Source organism: Ovis aries, chromosome 4 (genome assembly GCF_016772045.2).
Source record: "Ovis aries strain OAR_USU_Benz2616 breed Rambouillet chromosome 4, ARS-UI_Ramb_v3.0, whole genome shotgun sequence".
Lineage (NCBI taxonomy): Eukaryota > Metazoa > Chordata > Mammalia > Artiodactyla > Bovidae > Ovis > Ovis aries.
Window position 1 is genome coordinate 24,716,891 of NC_056057.1, and position 19,432 is coordinate 24,736,322.

At 35.6% G+C, this 19,432-nt stretch overlaps 1 protein-coding gene across 7 annotated transcripts in view; it reads right to left on the bottom strand.

Annotated features, from left to right (window-relative positions):
- AGMO (alkylglycerol monooxygenase) overlaps positions 1 to 19,432 on the bottom strand; it is a 504,195-nt gene that overhangs the window by 287,077 nt on the left and 197,686 nt on the right. For all 7 annotated transcript variants that reach the window (XR_009600465.1, XM_060414948.1, XM_060414949.1 and 4 more), the window contains exons 10-11: positions 17,917 to 18,033; positions 3,252 to 3,334 (exon numbers count right to left, since the gene is read on the bottom strand). Coding sequence is in view for 6 of the 7 variants with exons in the window: in XM_060414948.1 (XP_060270931.1) it covers positions 3,252 to 3,334; positions 17,917 to 18,033 (200 nt within the window). In the remaining variant the exon portion in view is untranslated. The remainder of the gene's footprint in view (positions 1 to 3,251; positions 3,335 to 17,916; positions 18,034 to 19,432) is intronic.

The following is a 19,432-nucleotide window of genomic DNA, read 5'->3' on the forward strand; positions in this document are numbered from 1 at the left end:
TTGGGTAATTTTCAATGATAAAACAGAAAATAAAATTTCTATTTTAAAACAATTTATTTTTATTAATTGTGTTCTATGGCCTTTTATATTGTGAATTAAAACATACATAGGAAGAAGCACACAAAACAGAAATATACAGCCCAATGACTTTCAACAAACAAACATCCATATGAACACCACTCAATATCAGCACCCCTAGGCACATCTCACCTCTTCAGTGTTCCGCCCTCCCTCTGTTGCAGAAAGAATCACTACCTGTTGTTTACCGTTTATGGTACTCATACCATCTCCTACCTTTTTATTTACATTTTTATTGATTTAGCATAAATTCCTAAAAACTATTTTTTACTTTTATCTTTTTTTCTATTTTTTGTAAATGGAATTATATCATGTGCACTTTTTTGGTACTAGTATCTTTTAATCTGTATTGTTAGTGAGATATATCTACATTTCTGCATATAGCAGCAGCTCATTCTTCACTTGTGTATAGTATTCTGCTGTGTGAATAGACCAATATTCACACATCCATTCACCTCGGGAAGGACATTTAGATTGTTAGCCACATTTTTTAATTAAGAACAATGCTTTCTGAACATTCTTTTATATGCCTTTGGGTGTATTGGTTAGTATACACCTGGGATTGAACAGCCAAATTTAATGAAATACACAAATATTCTTCAAATTAGGTATCCCAATATAAACCACCTTCTGCAGAGTATAAGCATTTCACAGCTTGTATTGTCAATTCTTTTCATTTTAGACATTTTTGACATAAGATCTTTGAAGTTTATAAAAAATTGCAAACAACTTTTCCTACCTCAAAATGTTATTTTTTACTGCCTTATGAAAGGTTAATTTTTGAAGAACTGACTTTCATAATATTATTATAACCTAATTCACCAATTTTATCTATATTATGGATTGTTGTGGACCATTCAATATTTTTACCTACTCCAAGGTAACAGACATATATTACTATGCTATCTGCTGGAATCTGTACTGACTTTCCTCTCACTTTAAAGTCTACATTCCCCTGAAACCAGAATTAATTCTTATGGAGTGAATTATTTGTCATTTATTCTTATTCCTGTGTGGAAATCCAATTTTTCTAAGACCGTGTGCTGAAAAGACAGCGTTTTCCTTTTCCCATAGCTCTTCAGGGATGACTTTGTCAGAAATCAATTCTTTATATATGCGTTGATCTGTTTCTAGAGTCTCTGTTCTAACCTTTATGCCAATAAAACATATTTAATTATTATAAATTTATAATATATCTTGATAGCCAGTAGCTCAGCTCCTGCCATAAAAAAAATCTCAAGACTGTGTTGGCTATTATTAGGCCTTTGCATTTCCATATATATATTTTAGAAAGAGTCTTTCAAATTCTACAGGAAAGAAAACATTTATAATTTTAATCCAAATTGCACTGAGTATGTAAACTAACTGCTGTGACTGTAACCCTCACAAAATTGAGTACTCCAATCTATGAATATAGTATCTCTCCATTTTTTAATTCCTTATTTTTCATAATATTCAGTAGTTTTATAGTATGGTTTAGAGATATACTACTCATTTTTTAGGACTGTTTTTTCTCGGTATTTGGTATATTTGATCTTTTGCATAAACTTTTTATATTTTCTAGTTACATAAAAATATAGTTGATAATTTATTTAAAACTTTTCTTAAATTCATCCATTAATTTGAATACATTCCCTATAGAGTCCTTGGATTTTCTAATTAATTCACTACTCAGAATTCCAGATTAATTAATATAAATTAATTTTCTAATTAGTTTACTAATTCCTTTCAAATCTCTATGCCTTTTCTTTCTTTCTCTTTCATTTCTCCACTGACAGTTTCCAGCCCAACATTAAATAACAAACATATCTAACTGGTTCTCAGTTTCAAAGGAAAATTGTCAATATTTCACTTCCTTTCCACCATGACATAGTATAAATTCCTAAATAAGGCCAAAGGCAGGGATTTGGGGCAGGAGGAAAAGGGGACGACAAAGGATGAGGTGGCTGGATGGCATCACCGACTCGATGGACATAAGTTTGAGTGAACTCCAGGAGTTGGTGATGGACAGGGAGGCCTGGCATGCTGCGGTTCATGGGGTTGCAAAGAGTCAGACACAAATGAGCGACTGAACTGAACTGAACTGAACTGAATACCATAACTTACTATACCTTAGGATCTGTTGCAATAAAATCTATAGCCTGCTATTCAGCTTATTTATTTGTATGCATGGAAATAAAAAAGTCTTCATTAAAAAGCAGTATACTGTTTCTATTGCTGATTGATCATTTTAGTAAGTATATGCAAACAATAGAATTTTAATCCTTAAAATGTGATCCTGATGCTTTGGATCTGGGTTATCATTTCAGATTGTCTTCTGACTCAGTTTTCTATTTCCTGTGGCTCAGTATGTATTTTATTTCTAGTATAGAAAAGTAGGGATGAAAAGCCAAACAAAATAAATACATTTTTTATACTGTACTGTATGAGAGTAAGAACATAAACTTTAAAAACACTAGTGACCCTCCATAATCATGGGTTTTGCATTTCAGATTCAACCAATCTAAGATGAAAACATATTTTTTTAAAATTTCAGAAAGTTTCAAAACAGAAAACTTGGATTTGCCACTGCCAGCAACTATTTATGTAGCATTTATACATATATACAGCAATGTATACTGATTTATAATACAGTATACATTGTATTAGGTATTATAAGTGATCTAAAGATGATTTAAATTTATGGGAGCCTATGCATAGGTTCTGTGCATATATACATCATTTTATATAAGGGACCTGAGCATCTGCAAATTTTGGTATGAGGGGCTAGGTTCTGGAACCAACCTCCAATGGATACTGAGAAAAAACTATACATACATTTAGGCATATATTGTGAACTATTCAACAGCAAAGGAAAATACTCAAATCGTTTTTATATTTTATTTAGTACTCAGAGTTATACTCTATGTTTTGCCAAATCAATCATTTTATTTAATGGGTTTTCTTAACATATTTGAAAAACCTAAATTTCATCTAAAAGGCTTAGATTTATAGTGAACACTTGATATAAAATCAGACAAACCACTACTCTGTTACATTTAAAATGAAAGCGTGAATTTGCAGTTTCAGCTTTACTCTTTTAATAACAAATGTTTGCTGAATTTTAAATTTTCACAAATATTTTAAAAATCACACTACAAAGTTACATAAGAGGAAAGAATTTCACTTTTTACCTCTGATCCAAAAGAAATCCAATGGAGGTCAACGTCAGGATAATGAAGCAAACCCTCAGAAGGAGAGTGACCTGAGATAGTACCTGTCAAACAAACACAGAGACCAATGGATTCTTTAGGTAGGTCAGCCAACTGAGCATTAGAATTTAAAGCTGACAGGAATAACAGCCCCAAATTTATTTTTGTTGCATCACTTGTTACTGACATTTTTCAAGAAGGTTGAATATACAAGGAATATTTTGGTTTTCCTAATATCATTTAGTTATCTTGTAGGGCACTTGGAGAATGAATTAGACAATTCTAATGATTGCAGCCATGAAATCAAAAGACACTTACTCCTTAGAAGGAAAGTTATGACCAACTTAGACAGCATATTAAAAAGCAGAGACATTACTTTGCCAACAAAGATCCATCTAATTAAGGCTATGGTTTTCCAGTGGTCATGTATGGAGGTGAGATTTGAACTGTGAAGACAGCTGAGTGCCGAAGAATTGATGCATTTGAACTGTGGTGTTGAAGAAGACTCTTGAGAGTCCCTTGGACTGCAAGGAGGTCCAACCAGTCCATCCTAAAGATCAGTCCTGGATGTTTTTTGGAAGGACTGATGCTAAAGCTGAAACTCCAATACTTTGGCCACCTCATGAGAAGGGTTGACTCTTTGGAAAGACTCTAATGCTGGGAGGGATTGTGGGCAGGAGGAGAAGGGGACGAGAGAGGATGAGAAGGCTGGATGGAATCACCGACTCGATGGACATGAGTTTGGGTGGACTCCAGGAGCTGGTGATGGACAGGGAGGCCTGGCGTGCTGGGATTCATGGGGTCACAAAGAGTCAGACAGGACTGAGCGACTGAACTGAACTGAACTGAACGATGCTTTGCTTAAAGTGTTCTTGGTAATAATTCTTTAAAGTTTTGACTTTCATAATTCTTTGAAACACCTGTATCCTCATGTATGGAGAAATCCCTTACCTTTTATGAATAAATACCACCTTTCAATGGTTCTTTTAAATATCAGCCAACTCTTTGTTGTTTCAAACACAAAGCTGCCTTTAATTAAGAAAATATTTAAAGAAGAATGTGTTTATGAGTGTGAACACATACATGAAAGAGATTACACATATCCACTCACACTTTGACGAAACCTATATATTCCTACCTATAAGTCAAAAGTCCTTTTTTGAGTCAGTAACAAAAACAGCATATCTCTCTGTCATAATCGCAAATTAACTGTATGTTTTGTTTAACATGTAAAAATTTAATAATTATGTTTACTGAGCATCTACTGTTTTACAGCTTCCATGCTATATGTTTTATACAGATTAATTCTTTTTATATGCCCAGCAAACTTGCAGAGTAGGTATTATATAAGCTTTGAATACAAAAAAGCAAATGAAATGGGACTTAAAAGATTAAGTAACTTTCCATCACACAGAAATAAATGATACTTCTGAAATTCAAAATAGACCTAACTGACCCCAAAGTGTGACGGTGGTAGAATCCATATGAGCAACACACTTAAAGGGATTGTAAGCAGAGGTCTGTACTAAAGTTACTCGTGTAAGGGCCAGGTGGTTACTGCTCCAGATTGAGAGTAGATGAATAAAATCAAGGAGGTGGATACACAGCCAGCCACTGGACGGCTTCCCTACTCACTGATGGTATTGATGTTTGATAAGAACACCAAAGGTTGTAATAGAGTGATCAAACACTTTGTCTTTTTTCTTTTTCCTAACTAGAGGTAATGTCAAGTCATCATTAACTAATATACCCTTTCACAACTAAGCAGCATCTGTCCAAAGTTATAAACAAAAGGTGCCAATTGCCACTGCGGCTCACACCCAGTATCCCAGTTCCATATCATCTTCTGGATCAGCCCCGTCTCTCATGAACAATTTCTAACACTCCCCAAGTCACTCTCCATATGCCTAGGATGGCATCCAGAATTGCCAAGGGAATTTAACCCTCCAGAGCCATAATTCAGGACAAGACAATTATTGAGTTGTCAAAGATCTGAATAAAAAGTGTCAGGATGCTTAGGACAATGGATACAGTGCTGGATATCAGATATAGGATGGGGAATTTGGTGAATTTCCCAATGTTTGAGTGGAGACTTGGAGAGCAGGAAAATGCTATTTAGGTGTGTGACATTCAGCAGTGGCTTCTCTGGGACAGTAAAGCAAAACAAAATATTTTCCCCATGGTAGAAGGAATGAGGTGTGCTTGAGCAGAGAACAGATTGTGTATGTATGCTCAGTCACGTCTGATTCTTTGCAACCCCGTGGACTGTAGCCCACCAGGCTCCTCTGTCCATGGGATTTTCCAGACAAGAATACTGGAGTGGGTTGTCATTTCCTCCTCTAGGGGATCTTCCTGACCCAGGAATCAAACCCATGTCTCCTGAGTCTCCTGCATTGCAGGCAGATTCTTTACCACTGAGCAACCAGGGAATGTTGGCTTAAGGGGAATATTTTGTTTCTAAAAACATGCTTCTTATTACCATTATTGAAGAAGGAAGTGGCAACCCACTCCAGTATTCTTGCTGGGAAACCCCACGGATAGAAGAGCCTGGCAAGCTACAGTCCATGGGGTCTTAAGAGTTGGATACAACTTAGTGACTAAACAATAACACACACACACACACACATACACACACACACACACATATATGTACATAATATATATATTCTTCTCCTATATATATGTATATATATGTATATATATGTATATATATATAGGAGAAGAAAATGGCAACCCACTCCAGTATTCTTGCTTGGAAAATCCCATGGTCAGAGAAGCCTGGCAGGCTACCGTCCATAGGGTCGCAAAGAGTGGGACATGACTGAAGCGACTTAGCATATCATTACTGCTTCTTTTTGATCTTTTAGGAAAAAATTCATGTGGAAGGGAGAAATGATTTGTGCCTCACACCTGTAGCGTGATTTTAAATGCTCTAAAAGCATGCAGGGTTTGAAATTATTTGAACCTATTAGCCATGTAAACATGGCCAGATTTTTCAGCATTTCTAAGCTGTGTTAAGTGTTCAGTACATTTCAAATAAAATATGAGTTTGGAAGAGTGCTTGGCATAAAGTAAGAAGTCAACTAATGGTCATGATAAGTATCAATGCTATCATATTTAGGCTTTACTAATTTTCCAAATAGCACTCAAGCTAATCTTAATAATTACAGTATGATAAGGAAGCACAAATAAAAAGTCAATCAGCTCTTCCAAATATCACAGGAAATTAAGAGACAGGACAAAATATATTTTTTTGTTTTGGTAAGGGAATTTATGATCCCTGAGCCAAAAAATGATAAAGAACTCCTCTCTCTGTAAATTGCATCCTGGCTAATGGTGTTGGTGTGAAAACCAGTTTAATATGACTATCTGCCTGCCTTGTCAAGCCTCTAATGGCTTCTAAGTACCTGAAATTTAGCCTGATTACAACCCTGTATTTGAGTTCCTCTTCCATACCACACTCTGCCTGCTTCTCTTTGTTTGAGGGCTGGCACCTCCAGTTTTTCATTTGCTCATACACACAATTAAAACACCCTTCTGACTGGCCTCTCTAATTCTAAGTTGCGTGTCCACCTATCCTGGCTTCCCACCCTGAGTATGTAGCCAGAGTTATCTCTTCAAAGAAAAGGGAACCCTCCTACACTGTTGGTGGGAATGCAAACTAGTACAGCCACTATGGAGAACAGTGTGGAGATTCCTTAAAAATTGCAAATAGAACTACCTTATGACCCAGCAATCCCACTTCTGGGCATACACACCGAGGAAACCAGAATTGAAAGAGACACATGTACCCCAATGTTCATCGCAGCACTGTTTATAATAGCCAGGACATGGAAACAACCTAGATGTCCATCAGCAGATGAATGGATAAGAAAGCTTTGGTACATATACACAATGGAGTATTACTCAGCAGTTAAAAAGAATTCATTTGAATCAGTTCTGATGAGATGGATGAAACTGGAGCCGATTATACAGAGTGAAGTAAGCCAGAAAGAAAAACACCAATACAGTATACTAACACATATATATGGAATTTAGGAAGATGGCAATGACGACCCTGTATGCAAGACAGGGAAAGAGACACAGATGTGTATAACGGACTTTTGGACTCAGAGGGAGAGGGAGAGGGTGGGATGATTTGGGAGAATGACATTCTAACATGTATACTATCATGTGAATTGAATCGCCAGTCTATGTCTGACGCAGGATGCAGCATGCTTAAAAAAAAAAAAAAAAAAAAAAAAACCATAAGTCATGTTATATCATTCTTATATTCTAAATCCCCCACGAGCTTCAAATCTCACTCTGAATAATGTTCAGTCTTTACTCTGGCCTCTGTACAACATACCCACTATTATCATATGACCCCTGAATAACTTCTGTCTTTCACTCTTGAGCTATATCAGAAATTCTGCTCTTCCTTGTATATAACAGACTTTCCACTCAAATCTATTTATTCTACAGTTTCTTAGGCTTAAAATGACTTCCTCCAGTGATCCTTAAGGTTTATTCCTTTATTTCATTCAGGTAACTATCACATATCCTTGTTCACCCTATGTAAAATAGTAATTCTCCATACTGATCTATAACTTTATTCTGTTGTATTTTCCATATAACATCAATAGTATGTTTGTTGAGTGACTGACCAAATGATTGGCTATTTTACATATGTGTTTATTATTCATACCTTTAATATAATTCTAACTGGCTTAAAAGTTTAATATTAAAACATTAAATATTTAACTTAATATAAAAATATTAGTTCCTTAAAATTAAAAATTTCAGTTTTTAAATTAACAATTTAATATTAATATACTAAATACTTGTGTTAAATATTTAAAACATAGACTGCTTTAATATTTCTATATTTAATTTCATAAAGAACAAAACCATCCTGAAACTCAATTTAAAGGAAACAGATTACTCAAAAAAGGAATTCAATATAGAGCACATGTTTCCTTAAAGAGTCCATTTTTCTAGGGAACTTTTACATTTTTCCATATAGTATCCTTTGTTGGGGCTTCCCAGGTGGCACTAGTGGAGAGAACCCACCTGCCAATGCAGGAGACATTCTCTGATTTCTACAAATTCATTGTATAAATATGTATTGAGCCTTTGCTAGACTCTGTGGTAAACAGGAGTTTACGAGAATGAGCAGGCAAGTCAGAATTCCAGCCCCAGAAACCATACGGCTTTAATGCCTGCTGGTTGGACAATAATCCAGCTACACTAAAGCAAAAAAACAGAATAGACTTTATAGACTTTGATCACTGTAAATACTTAGGCTCCTGTGTTTTAAACAAGAGATGAAACGACATGAAGCTTGTTAATTTTTTTATGACAGTACAATTTCATTTTTCACTGGGCTTACCACCATTTCACACCATTTACTGCTAGTATATCTTTCATGTAGAATATCACTCTCAAGTGCTAAAATGGAATTATTGTAAATTAAGCATTGAATATGTCTTTATCACAAAAATGAGGAAGTCCAGAACTATAAAAAGCTTATGAGGCAAGGAATTAATTTTTCTCCTTTAGAATTATCTTTCAAATCCCAAGCAGTTTGATAGCTCTTATTTCCTTAGGTTTCCTGGTATAGGAATCACCATTCACGCATTTGTGCCTGAAGAACATTACTTCCCTTCTACTTTAAATAGATGAGAAAAAAAAAATACTCATAAGGCAACATTAACTACATGGGAATGCAAAAATTACATGCTTGTTGCTTTAACAATTAATGAAAGTGTGAGAGTCCTTCCTTGTCCATAGGTATATATGGAAGAAAGCCGTTTTCTTCTTGAATGGAGATATCAACGTCTTACTCGTCCATGGAAAAATTCTGGTGATCAACACAATGACCTTCTTTATTTTCTCACACAACAAACCTCACAAAGGGAGATATCAGACCCACACACTACATCCTCAAATAATAGTAATCCTCTATATAAATTCTTTTTTAGAAGTTTATTGTCAAAGATAATTTGATAATATTTTCCATAATCCTATCGATTTAGAGATCAAAATGTCTTCATTTTATTATATCACGGTGGTATATTTTTAGGAGTTTCACTGTAAGGTGTCTGAAAAAGTCTACTAAAATCATTATTTTGATTCAGAGTGCTCATCTTCCCAAACATCTGTAAAAATAAGGTAAAAAATTCCCTAATATTTAAATGTCGGTAACCTCTGATGTGAAGGAAGAAAAACTGGTTGGAGGCATACCTGCTCCACTACCTCATCATCCACGTGACTCTAATGGCTTTTTTTTTAGATTGAAGTTGTTGTTGTTCCGTCACTAAGTCATGTCTGACCCTCTGCAACCCCATGGGCTGCAACATGCCTGGCTTCCCTCCCCATCCTTCACTATCTGCCGTAGTTTGCTCAGACACATGTCCATTGAGTTGGTGATGCCATTCAACCATCTCACCCTCATCCTTTCGATACCCTGAGCTAAAACCTGAAGGCTTGAAGATGCTTCCCAGAATTGCAGCATAGAAACAGGAGCAGAACTCAAGGTGATGTCATAAAGCAATTTGTAATTCTACATGAATCTAAATAATATATATCAAAACAAAATCCTGTTTTATTATTAAAAAATCAATACTGACCATACTGTTTTCTTCTACATTTGTAGAACTTTTGGTTACTACTGAAGTATACATAAAGATATTCGATTAGAATGAACATTTTCTATAATGTCAAACTAGAAGCAAGCAAAATAAACATATATCAAAGGTGAAAATATACTGCCTAAAATGTATAACAGATGCACACTTAAGAAGCAATTAATTTATATGGAGTTAGTGACTTTCTACAAAAACATGTAAGAAGTAAAAGCAAAAATTTTATTTTAAAAATTTAATGTAACATAACTTGAATAATTATTTTCAATTATATATTAAGCTATGATTCTACTCTGTTAAGAAAAAATGAAAGTGCACTGAACTAAATAGAGAAACAAGGATGGATTTTCCCTTCCACTTGAAAACAAAATCAACAATATATCAACAAAGCAATCGTTTTCAAGACCCTGGATATTAGGCAACAAAGATCAGCGAATCCAAGGAAATGGGATACAAAAGACATGAACCCCAACTATTGCCCCAGGTACTACCTTGAGAGAGCTTCTAGGCTGCAGCCCAGAGGGAACTCAGAGGGACCTGGTAGACCTCCTGATTTGAGGAGAGAGAGCTGGGGTTTTGGAGAAGCCCAAGGAGGCTATTGTTTGGAAGAAAAAGTTAGTCGCTCAGTCGTGTCTGACTCTTTGCGACCCCACGGACTGCAGCCCTCCAGGCTCCTCTATCTATAGGACTTTACAGGCAAGAGAACGTGAATCCCCAGGGAATCTTCCCGATCCCTACTGAAACTGTGTCAGCTGCACTGCGGGCAGCTTCTTTACCGTCTGAGCCAGGAGGGGCTGTTTGGTAGATGGGACCAAAGAGGAGACAGCTACATAGACAGAACTCTCTTCTTCTGCAGAGGGTGCCCATCAGGTCTCGTATATCAGCTCCTGCATATATGAGGAGACTTTCAAAGGCTAAAAGAGAACTAGAGTCCACAATGCCCAGGGCTCACAGCAGGGCCAGCTCTAGGACAAGTTGCCACCAGCAGAATGAACCACCTCAAGATTCACTGGGAAGTGGGTAGAGAAGATGGAAGGGCCTTGCCTCAGTATCGAATAGCATTTAGTCCACAGCTGAGCAAACTTAGCAATGATGGGTCCTATGACATTTGCTTAGGAAGACATTCACATTGATATTATCATTTTTGGATGTTCACTAGAACTATTCCAGAGTCACTGGAATCTTTCTAAGTTATCAGTATTTGTTTTAAGATTGCACTAAACTCAGTATGCCAACTTTTTCTATACTCTTGATAGGATACTTTTATTTTTTCACCAAGAAATAAATAGAAATATCATTTATACACCTTTTAGTTCTTTCCCAAAATACAAAAGATAACAATGACAGTCTCAGAGAGGCAAACTTCCTTTCAGGATGCTCAGTCACTCAGTTGTGTCCAGCTGTTTGCAACCCCATAGACTGTAACCTGCCAGGCCTCAGAGTCCATGGGATTTCCCAGGCAAGAACACTGGAGTGGATTTCCATACTATCCTCCAGGGGATCTCCCCGACCCAGGGATCAAGCCATGTCTCTTGCATCCCAGGCAAATTCTTTACCATTGCGCCACCTGGGAAGACTGCCTTTTCAGGAGGATAACTTTTATTAAATAAGACCCTCAAAATCTGTGCACTGAGATTTTGAGTTTCCAACGCTGAATTAAAATGTCTAATTTTTACATAGTTTTAATAAATCAAAATGAGATACTAATTCAAATTATAAGCAGTTTATCATTGGTTGTATTTATTATATGAAAGCTTCTAAAGGAGTTGCCTGATACTGACCAAACTTTAAGACAGTACCAATAGTATGAAGATGTATTTAATTTCAGTTAATATTCCATTATTTGATGCAGAAGGCATTTTAAACTTTCAATTTTCCACTTTATCATATTTCAATACAATGGACAAAACTGTATTTTTCATTGGCATTCACAGGAATCACTTTTCTAAGTTCCTGGAATCTATGCTTATTAGACAAGCAGCTTTGGTTAATATCCTCCCTTTACTAATACACATTTATTACATTCATTTCATGGCTTTAAATTATAATTGATACTCAATTTAGCTCACATTTCTTTTTTCATATTACTTCAGTTACCACCTGAAAACTTTAGGAAATTAAATTAAATCCCAGTAGGCTGCACTGGAGGAAAACAGTATGCATTGAATACTGACTTGAGAGATTTCACGTAGGTCCTGAATTAGATCTAATCTGAGCAAGTGACACTCTTTGTTATGACAGTACAACTAGATATATTGATTTTTTGTTCCTAAGGATCTGTTAAAACCTGCCAATATGAAAGCACTGATTGCAAAATTTTAGTGCCCATAATTTTACAGAGTACAGCATTCAGGGGAATTGAAGACTATAAAAACCTGTTTCCAAACTTATATGAATAATCCCAAATGTCTCATTAACTTGAAATGTATCACTAAATAATCTGTGTTAGACATATCTGCACTAACTTTACTATACATTCTATCATGTGAAAGTGTTAGTTGCTCAGTTCTGTCCAACTCTTTGCAACTCATGAACTGTCGCCCACTATGGGATTCTCTAGGCAAGAATAGTGGAGTAAGTAGCCATTTCCTTCTCCAAGGGATCTTCCCAATCCAGGGGATGAACCTGGGTCTCCTGTACTACAGGCAGATTCTTTACCATCTGAGCCACCAGGGAAGCTCATATTCTATTATAAAACCTTATTAAATAGTCGAACTGTTTTGAGTCTATTACTGCAAAAGATAGCATTGTCTTTAAAGTTTTACTTTGCAAACATGCTAGTGTATCCATATTTCCATTTCAAACCCATATTCATGACATCACCCCATGCAGTGAACCCTGGCAGCTTAGGAATTGACTTCCCAAGCATTACTAAAGTAAAATCAACATGAAAGACCGTGGGTCATATCACTAAACTAAACAATATATATTTAAATGTATGCACTGCAAATTTAGTGAGAAAGGAATGTGACTTTTTACATCTTTCTGGCGGCCATCAAAATGCTTTTTTGATTCTCATAGTTATTTATGCAGAACTTGTGTACATTAAACAAGTAAGTATTTACCTACTCTGGTATATGCGTAAACAGAAAGGCCTGTCAGACTACAGCAGGGTCCGCAATTACAAGTCAGCCACAACTTTTTCTGTGTGATTATTGGCTACAGTCAATCTGGAAAAAAAATATTTCTGTTGGATTTTAACGTCTTCAGATGCTTTTAAACATCCCTGAGACTACAAAGGCACTATAGAATTTTGCAAATAAGCAAACTTTTTTTCCCCTAGTTGCACAGCATGTTTTTAGCAAAGGAAAACATGTGTGGGAAATAAGCAAATGCACTTTTCAAAATTAATTTGTGTCAAGGATGAAGCTGTCTCCAACTCTAATTTCAATCTGAAAAGGATTTCATCACTTAATATTTCTATTTGTCGACATATCTACATCAGTTTCTCATATAGTTTTTTACGACAATGGAAAAATCTTGCGAAAACCATACTGTGAGTTACATATTGTAATATACACCCTGTCTGGCTACATTTTAACCCAAGTAGCATTCATGCATGCCTAGACATTCAAATTCTCCTGGTGAACTTAATATTAAGGCCTCTCTTGCAAAGTCAAAATGGATAAATCTTCATTTTTATTTCTGTGAATTAGGTTAATTTATTTTGAGACTATATTTAGTCTAAAAATTCAATAATGCCAACTGTACTCAGTATTGATCAGTATATCAAAGTTAGATAGATATTTAGATATAGAAGATAAAGCTTTTTTTTCTGGTGTTACTCAATTATCTAACCTCCATTAATGCACATATATTTTAATCATAATGTAGGTGAACAAGTTAAAATAACAAAGTAATCAGTGATGGGATAATTATGTAATACTTGAAGACATGATTATGAGGCCCTAGGTGAAGCAATTAATAAGTCTAACCATTATAGTAGTTTGACATCAACACACGCATTGCTCACAGTAATGTAATTCATGCTGCTTTTAAGAAACCTTTGCTCCTGAAAGAACTTGTTGGCTTCAAATTTTGTTTCTTTTGAAGCTAAAGACAAATGAACCTGCTACAATATGGAACTGGTTTCATTTGTGTAGCACATATATGAACCAGCAAAGAGTAAACCAGTGTATTTCCTATCATGATATTTCCAAAGCATTTCTGGTCACACTGTATCCTATTTCCTCTTTTAAATTCATAGAATGGAAACTAGAAATGAAATCACTGTTTTCTGCGAAAATCAGGGAAGTCTTTTCCGTAGTTTATTTTTTCTTTTTAAGTTATACATGGAGTGAGAGCACAAATGAACTTGTCTGTTGCCCAAAACTGGAGTCACTGTGTATAGCAATATTGGATTATTAATTTTAAATGCAAAAAACACACAAACATACATAGATCATTAAAGTCTTTAAATAATGCTTAAAAGTAAAATGGCTTTCTTCAAGGTTATCCAATAGTCTCTGTAATAACTTTCTGTAAATCTATTTTATTTAGCAAGATACACTGTATATACAGTTATTTGTCCAACTAGAAAATGTCCCCCATTTCTTCTGTATTAATGCTATGCTGATTTTATCCAGGTATAAGGAAGGGATATGCTCAGCAAGAAAGTGAACCCTTTATCCCCAGGGCTTGAATTACGATATAACTTAATATGATTTATTCATACGATATATTCATGGTTAATTCATGACCTGGTGTTAGTTATTGTTTCAGTGTGGGCATATGAATTTGTCCTGAACAAAGAGACATGAAAGGACATTTGCTGAGAAATACTCTGAAAATTTTCCCCTCTCTTTCTTAAAAGAAATTTCTAAGAAACTACTTGCTGCCTTTGGTGTCACTATCAGGACAGGATGCCCAGAATTGCTGTAATTGTGATGATGGAAGTACAGAGAACTGTAGAGAAGCAAGCCTTTTGGAAACTCTGCATGTTTGAACTGCTAAACTAATCACTCTTCGAAATACTCGACTCTGAATTTTCAGTTTTATTTAAGCTGCATTTAATTGGATATTCTGTTCCTTAGAACAGACTCTTTGTGACCCTGTGGACTGTAGCTTGCCAGGCTCCTCTGTCTGTGGAATTCTCCAGGCAAGAATACTGGAGTGGGTTTCCATACCATCCTCCAGGGGATCTTTCCAATTCAGGGATCGAACCCAGGTCTCCTTCTTTGCAGGCAGATTCTTTACCATCTGAGCCACCAGGGAAGCCTTTATACATTAAAGTTATTTTAACATAACCTTATACTAGACTAATTTTTCTGCATATCTTATTTATCAACTTCTACTATAGAGCTTTCATGGATAGACTGATATCTGTCAATAATCTTTGAAAAAAGTGATTAACCTTGCCTGAATTCACTGCCCACTAATCCCATTTGTATTCATATGCATTTTCTTTATTTTTACATTTTCGTAGACTTTTTCACACTATTTTTTTATGTCTAAAGGTAATTTCTATCAGTTATTTTTATATCATTGTCTGTTAGCACTGCATTATATATATATATATATCTTGCACTTTTAAAGCACTAATTCTCTCTTTAGTAGTCTTCAGGTGGCGTTATGGTAAAGTGGGGTTTCCCTAGTAGCTCAGCTGGTAAAGAATCCACCTGTAATGCAGGAGACCCTGGTTTGATTCCTGGGTCAGGAAGATCCCCTGGAGAAGGCTACTCACTTCAGTATAAATTTGTGGACTTCCCTGGCAGCTCAGAAGCTAAAAAATCCACCTACAGTGCAGGAGACCTGGGTTTGATCCCTGGGTTGGGAAGATTCCCTGAAGGAGGGCATGGCAATCCAGTATTCTTGCCTGGAGGATCCCATGAACAGAGGAGCCTGGTGGGCTATCATCCACAGGTCGCAAAGAGTTGGACACAACTGAAGCAATTTAGGAGCAGCAGCAGCAGCAAACTGTCAATGAAGTTGTTGACCTCCTCATGCCCACTGTATTTTTGTGTTCTAGAAGTTTAATTTGATTATTTCTAAATGTGCTTCATCATTGTATCTTGATTTTCCATAATTTCTAATTTATTTTTAATTTTAACTTTGCATCTTCAAACATATTAAATTTACTTAATTCGTTTTAATTGATTTTATTTTCAAAATCTATTAACTCTTTTGTTATTTCTGCTAAGTGCTTTGTCATGATGGCTTTCTCCTAGTGTGTTTCTGTGCTTTTTATCTCTATGTTCATCATCACTGAGATATTACCTGGGGACTACGCTGAGACTTGTGTTTGAGAGGAATGCTCTATGCATGATTTGAACATGAATCTTTTAAACATGAGTCCTCATCTGACACCAAACTATGTATTTAGTTTAGGTTTATAAACTAATAATTCGTGTAAATCCTGAATGCATATTTGAGGGAGAGATGGTTTGCAGCTAAAAAATCACGGGGAAGACTTTTTTTTTGCCTCCTCAAAGCCATTTCAGTAAGGGCAAGTTTCTGTTCTATGTTTCTTTTCCTCATCCTCCTCTCCATCCCTTCACTAAGAGTATTTTTTTTGCTTTCAGTTGTTTTACTTGAAATTCTATAACTGATCTTCTACCCATGTAGACTCTCAGCTTTGTTTTGGGTCCCTTAAGGAACTGACCAACAGTGACTATTCAGTGCCTGGGACAGCTGTCAGGTCAGAAATAGCACCTTATTGAATTTGCATTTTCTCAACATTTTCAGCCTCTAAGGAGTACCTAATTTTTTTGGCCAACTCATCTATGTAGTGTAAAGAGTTTTCTTAAAAATTACATTTTGTCAGAAATTTTAGGTATCCGATACACCTTAAAAAGATGTCGGTGTATCTAACCCACTTTGCTGAAAATGGAAACACCCTTTTCTTTGTTTCTTTAGAGCCTAACAGTTACTCATACAGAGCTATGAATGAGTCCTCACTGAGTCCTCAACATTCTTAACTCAGTGAGGTTCTTTTATGAGGTATGTATTTACTTGGTAACAAAGTCAAAGACACCGATTTTCCATTCTTCTGTCATTCTTCTTTCAATTTCACCTGTTTCCAAACTAGCTGTGCATGCGTGCTCAGTCACTTCAAGTCGTATCCGACTCTGTGACCCCATGGACTGCAGCCCACCAGGCTCCTCTGTCCATGGGTCTCTCCAGGCAAGAATATTGGAGTGGGTTGCCATGCCATCCTCCAGGGGATCTTCCCCACCCAGGGATCAAACCTGTGTCTCCTGTGTCTTCTGCCTTAAAGGCAGATTCTTTACCTCTGAATCATGGGGGAAGTCTCCAACCTAGTTACTTCACTATAATGTATGTACTTCTTTGAAATGTTTTAACTATTTTTTGAAAAAAACATAATGTGAATACATCTACGATATAAAACAAATATTTTAAAATACTTCTGTTTTTATCTTGTTATGGTTTGTTAGGGCATTGTTATGTACATTATGCTATTTTTGTTTTCTTTAAGATGTAGGCAGTAAGGGTGTTCTTATGTGGCCAAAAAATGATTCCCCAGGTGGCAATGCCTACATCAGAATCCAGATTCTAAATCTGGTCCAGTGCTCTTATGCTTGAGTAAGACGACCTGAATATATTGAATATTTAGAAAGGACACAATAAATAAAGTTCATCATACATTGCAAATCCCCTAAATTCAAGTTATCAGGGTATTCTCTAACTGAAGATAAGTATGTCGAAATTAATGTAAAGTCCACTTTCCCCAAAACATTTAATTCTAACTTCTGAAATACTTTCTTTATAATTGTTGAAGAATTTATTTCTGGCAAATCAGTTCCTACTTGCCATTTAGATTAATAATTTACTATTTGATGGACACTTTATACAGATATATTTTGGATATAATTAACTTATAATTGGCTCAATTAATTAAGTTGATTGTAGATGAATTCATTTATCTGTTTAAATGTGAGATACTGCAAAAATTCAAAAAAACTACAGAAAAGAATACAGCACACGGAGAAAAGAGAGCTTATTTTCATTTTCAGAGTGACAGATAATTTTTTCACATGCTATTTAAAATTAGCACTACTTACAGCTTTATCTGCAAAGGTCTCTTCATAAAATGCCAGCATCAGAGCAAACTGTGCCACTACATACATCTTCAATAGCTGAGAGGCAGATGATGAGAAAGGAACTTCTTTCCCCTCGACCTAGGAAGACAGAAAAAAACTTTTCCATGATATTGCTCCATTATCTCTCTCACTGAAATTCACACTAAGTGAAGAGGAGATATGAAAAAAGAAATGAAAGATTTTGCTTTTTTTTTTAGACCCTTGAAACTACTCATGTTTATTACTTCAGATAGGAAAAAAATGTGAAAATTAGGAGACTTGTTTCTCATTTCAGAAACATTATGAGTCTAATCTTGTCTGCTTTATATAGAGCAATGTAAGAATTGATACTGATGATTAACATAAAAAAGAACATGTTATATGACATATTAAAATATGTCCATGATTACACATCGAAGTATAGCAAAAGAGAAAATGGAAGGTGATTTGGGGTAGTGGAGATAATCTTGCTTCAAAGAGAAACACTGTCTTATTGAAAACAATTTTCCCAGACTACAGTTTCCCAGAAACACTATAATCCTATCCTTATAATGCAGATTTAGGCATCAATATGACTTTAAAATATTCACTTAGAATTATTTATTAAAAAAAGGAAAATAATAAATGAACCATAGCTGACTAGACTCTCTGGAGCTGAAATAAGCAAACTATTTTCACCTATATCAATTTAAAATGTTGTTCTATAACTAGCTGTGAACATAACCAGGTGTCTGGGAAATTCCAACACAGCAGCTTTTGTAACTGCAAGAGAAAACATCCTTATTTAAATGGAGATTTTTGAAAAATAACATATTCAAATAAAACATATGATTTTCATTTCCTTGAAATACTGGCTAACTTTTATACTCATAATTATCTCTGAAATCAAGAGTAGCTTATTGTTTTTTTATTACTATTAATGACAGTTATCTTGATAAGCAATCGCAACATATATGCTGAATGATGGAAAGAAATTCTTTTTTCATCAGAGGAATTCCATATTGAAACTGAATTTTTCATTTGGATTTCTATGTTTTACATCTCCACTTTGCTTAATGTTTTAGTTTTAATGGATTTCTGCATTTAATGCTACTATTCCACTAGGGAATTAATAAAGTTGTGGTCTAATCCAATAACCACATCATTTTGGTGTGGCTTTAGACCTTCAATTCTGGAGATCCCAATTTTTCATAGACAAATGAAGACTGGACAGAATCATCCAAAAGGCTCCCTCCATCTCTCACATTCTAGGTTCTGTGATGGACCCACACGTGTGTCTGTGTGGTTTCTGCACTACACAAAGGCTCTCGACTATGGGTTTGAGCCAAGAAAACCAGTCTCTGGTGCTCTGCCGCAAACCACGCTCCCTAGGAAGAGGCAGCATCCGTCTGGAAGAGGGCACCCCTCTTATTGGCCCCTAGGTGGTGTCCACTCATTAAGTTACACATCGCGTGACTGCATCTACCTCAGGAAACATCTTTTTTCAGATTTGCATGAA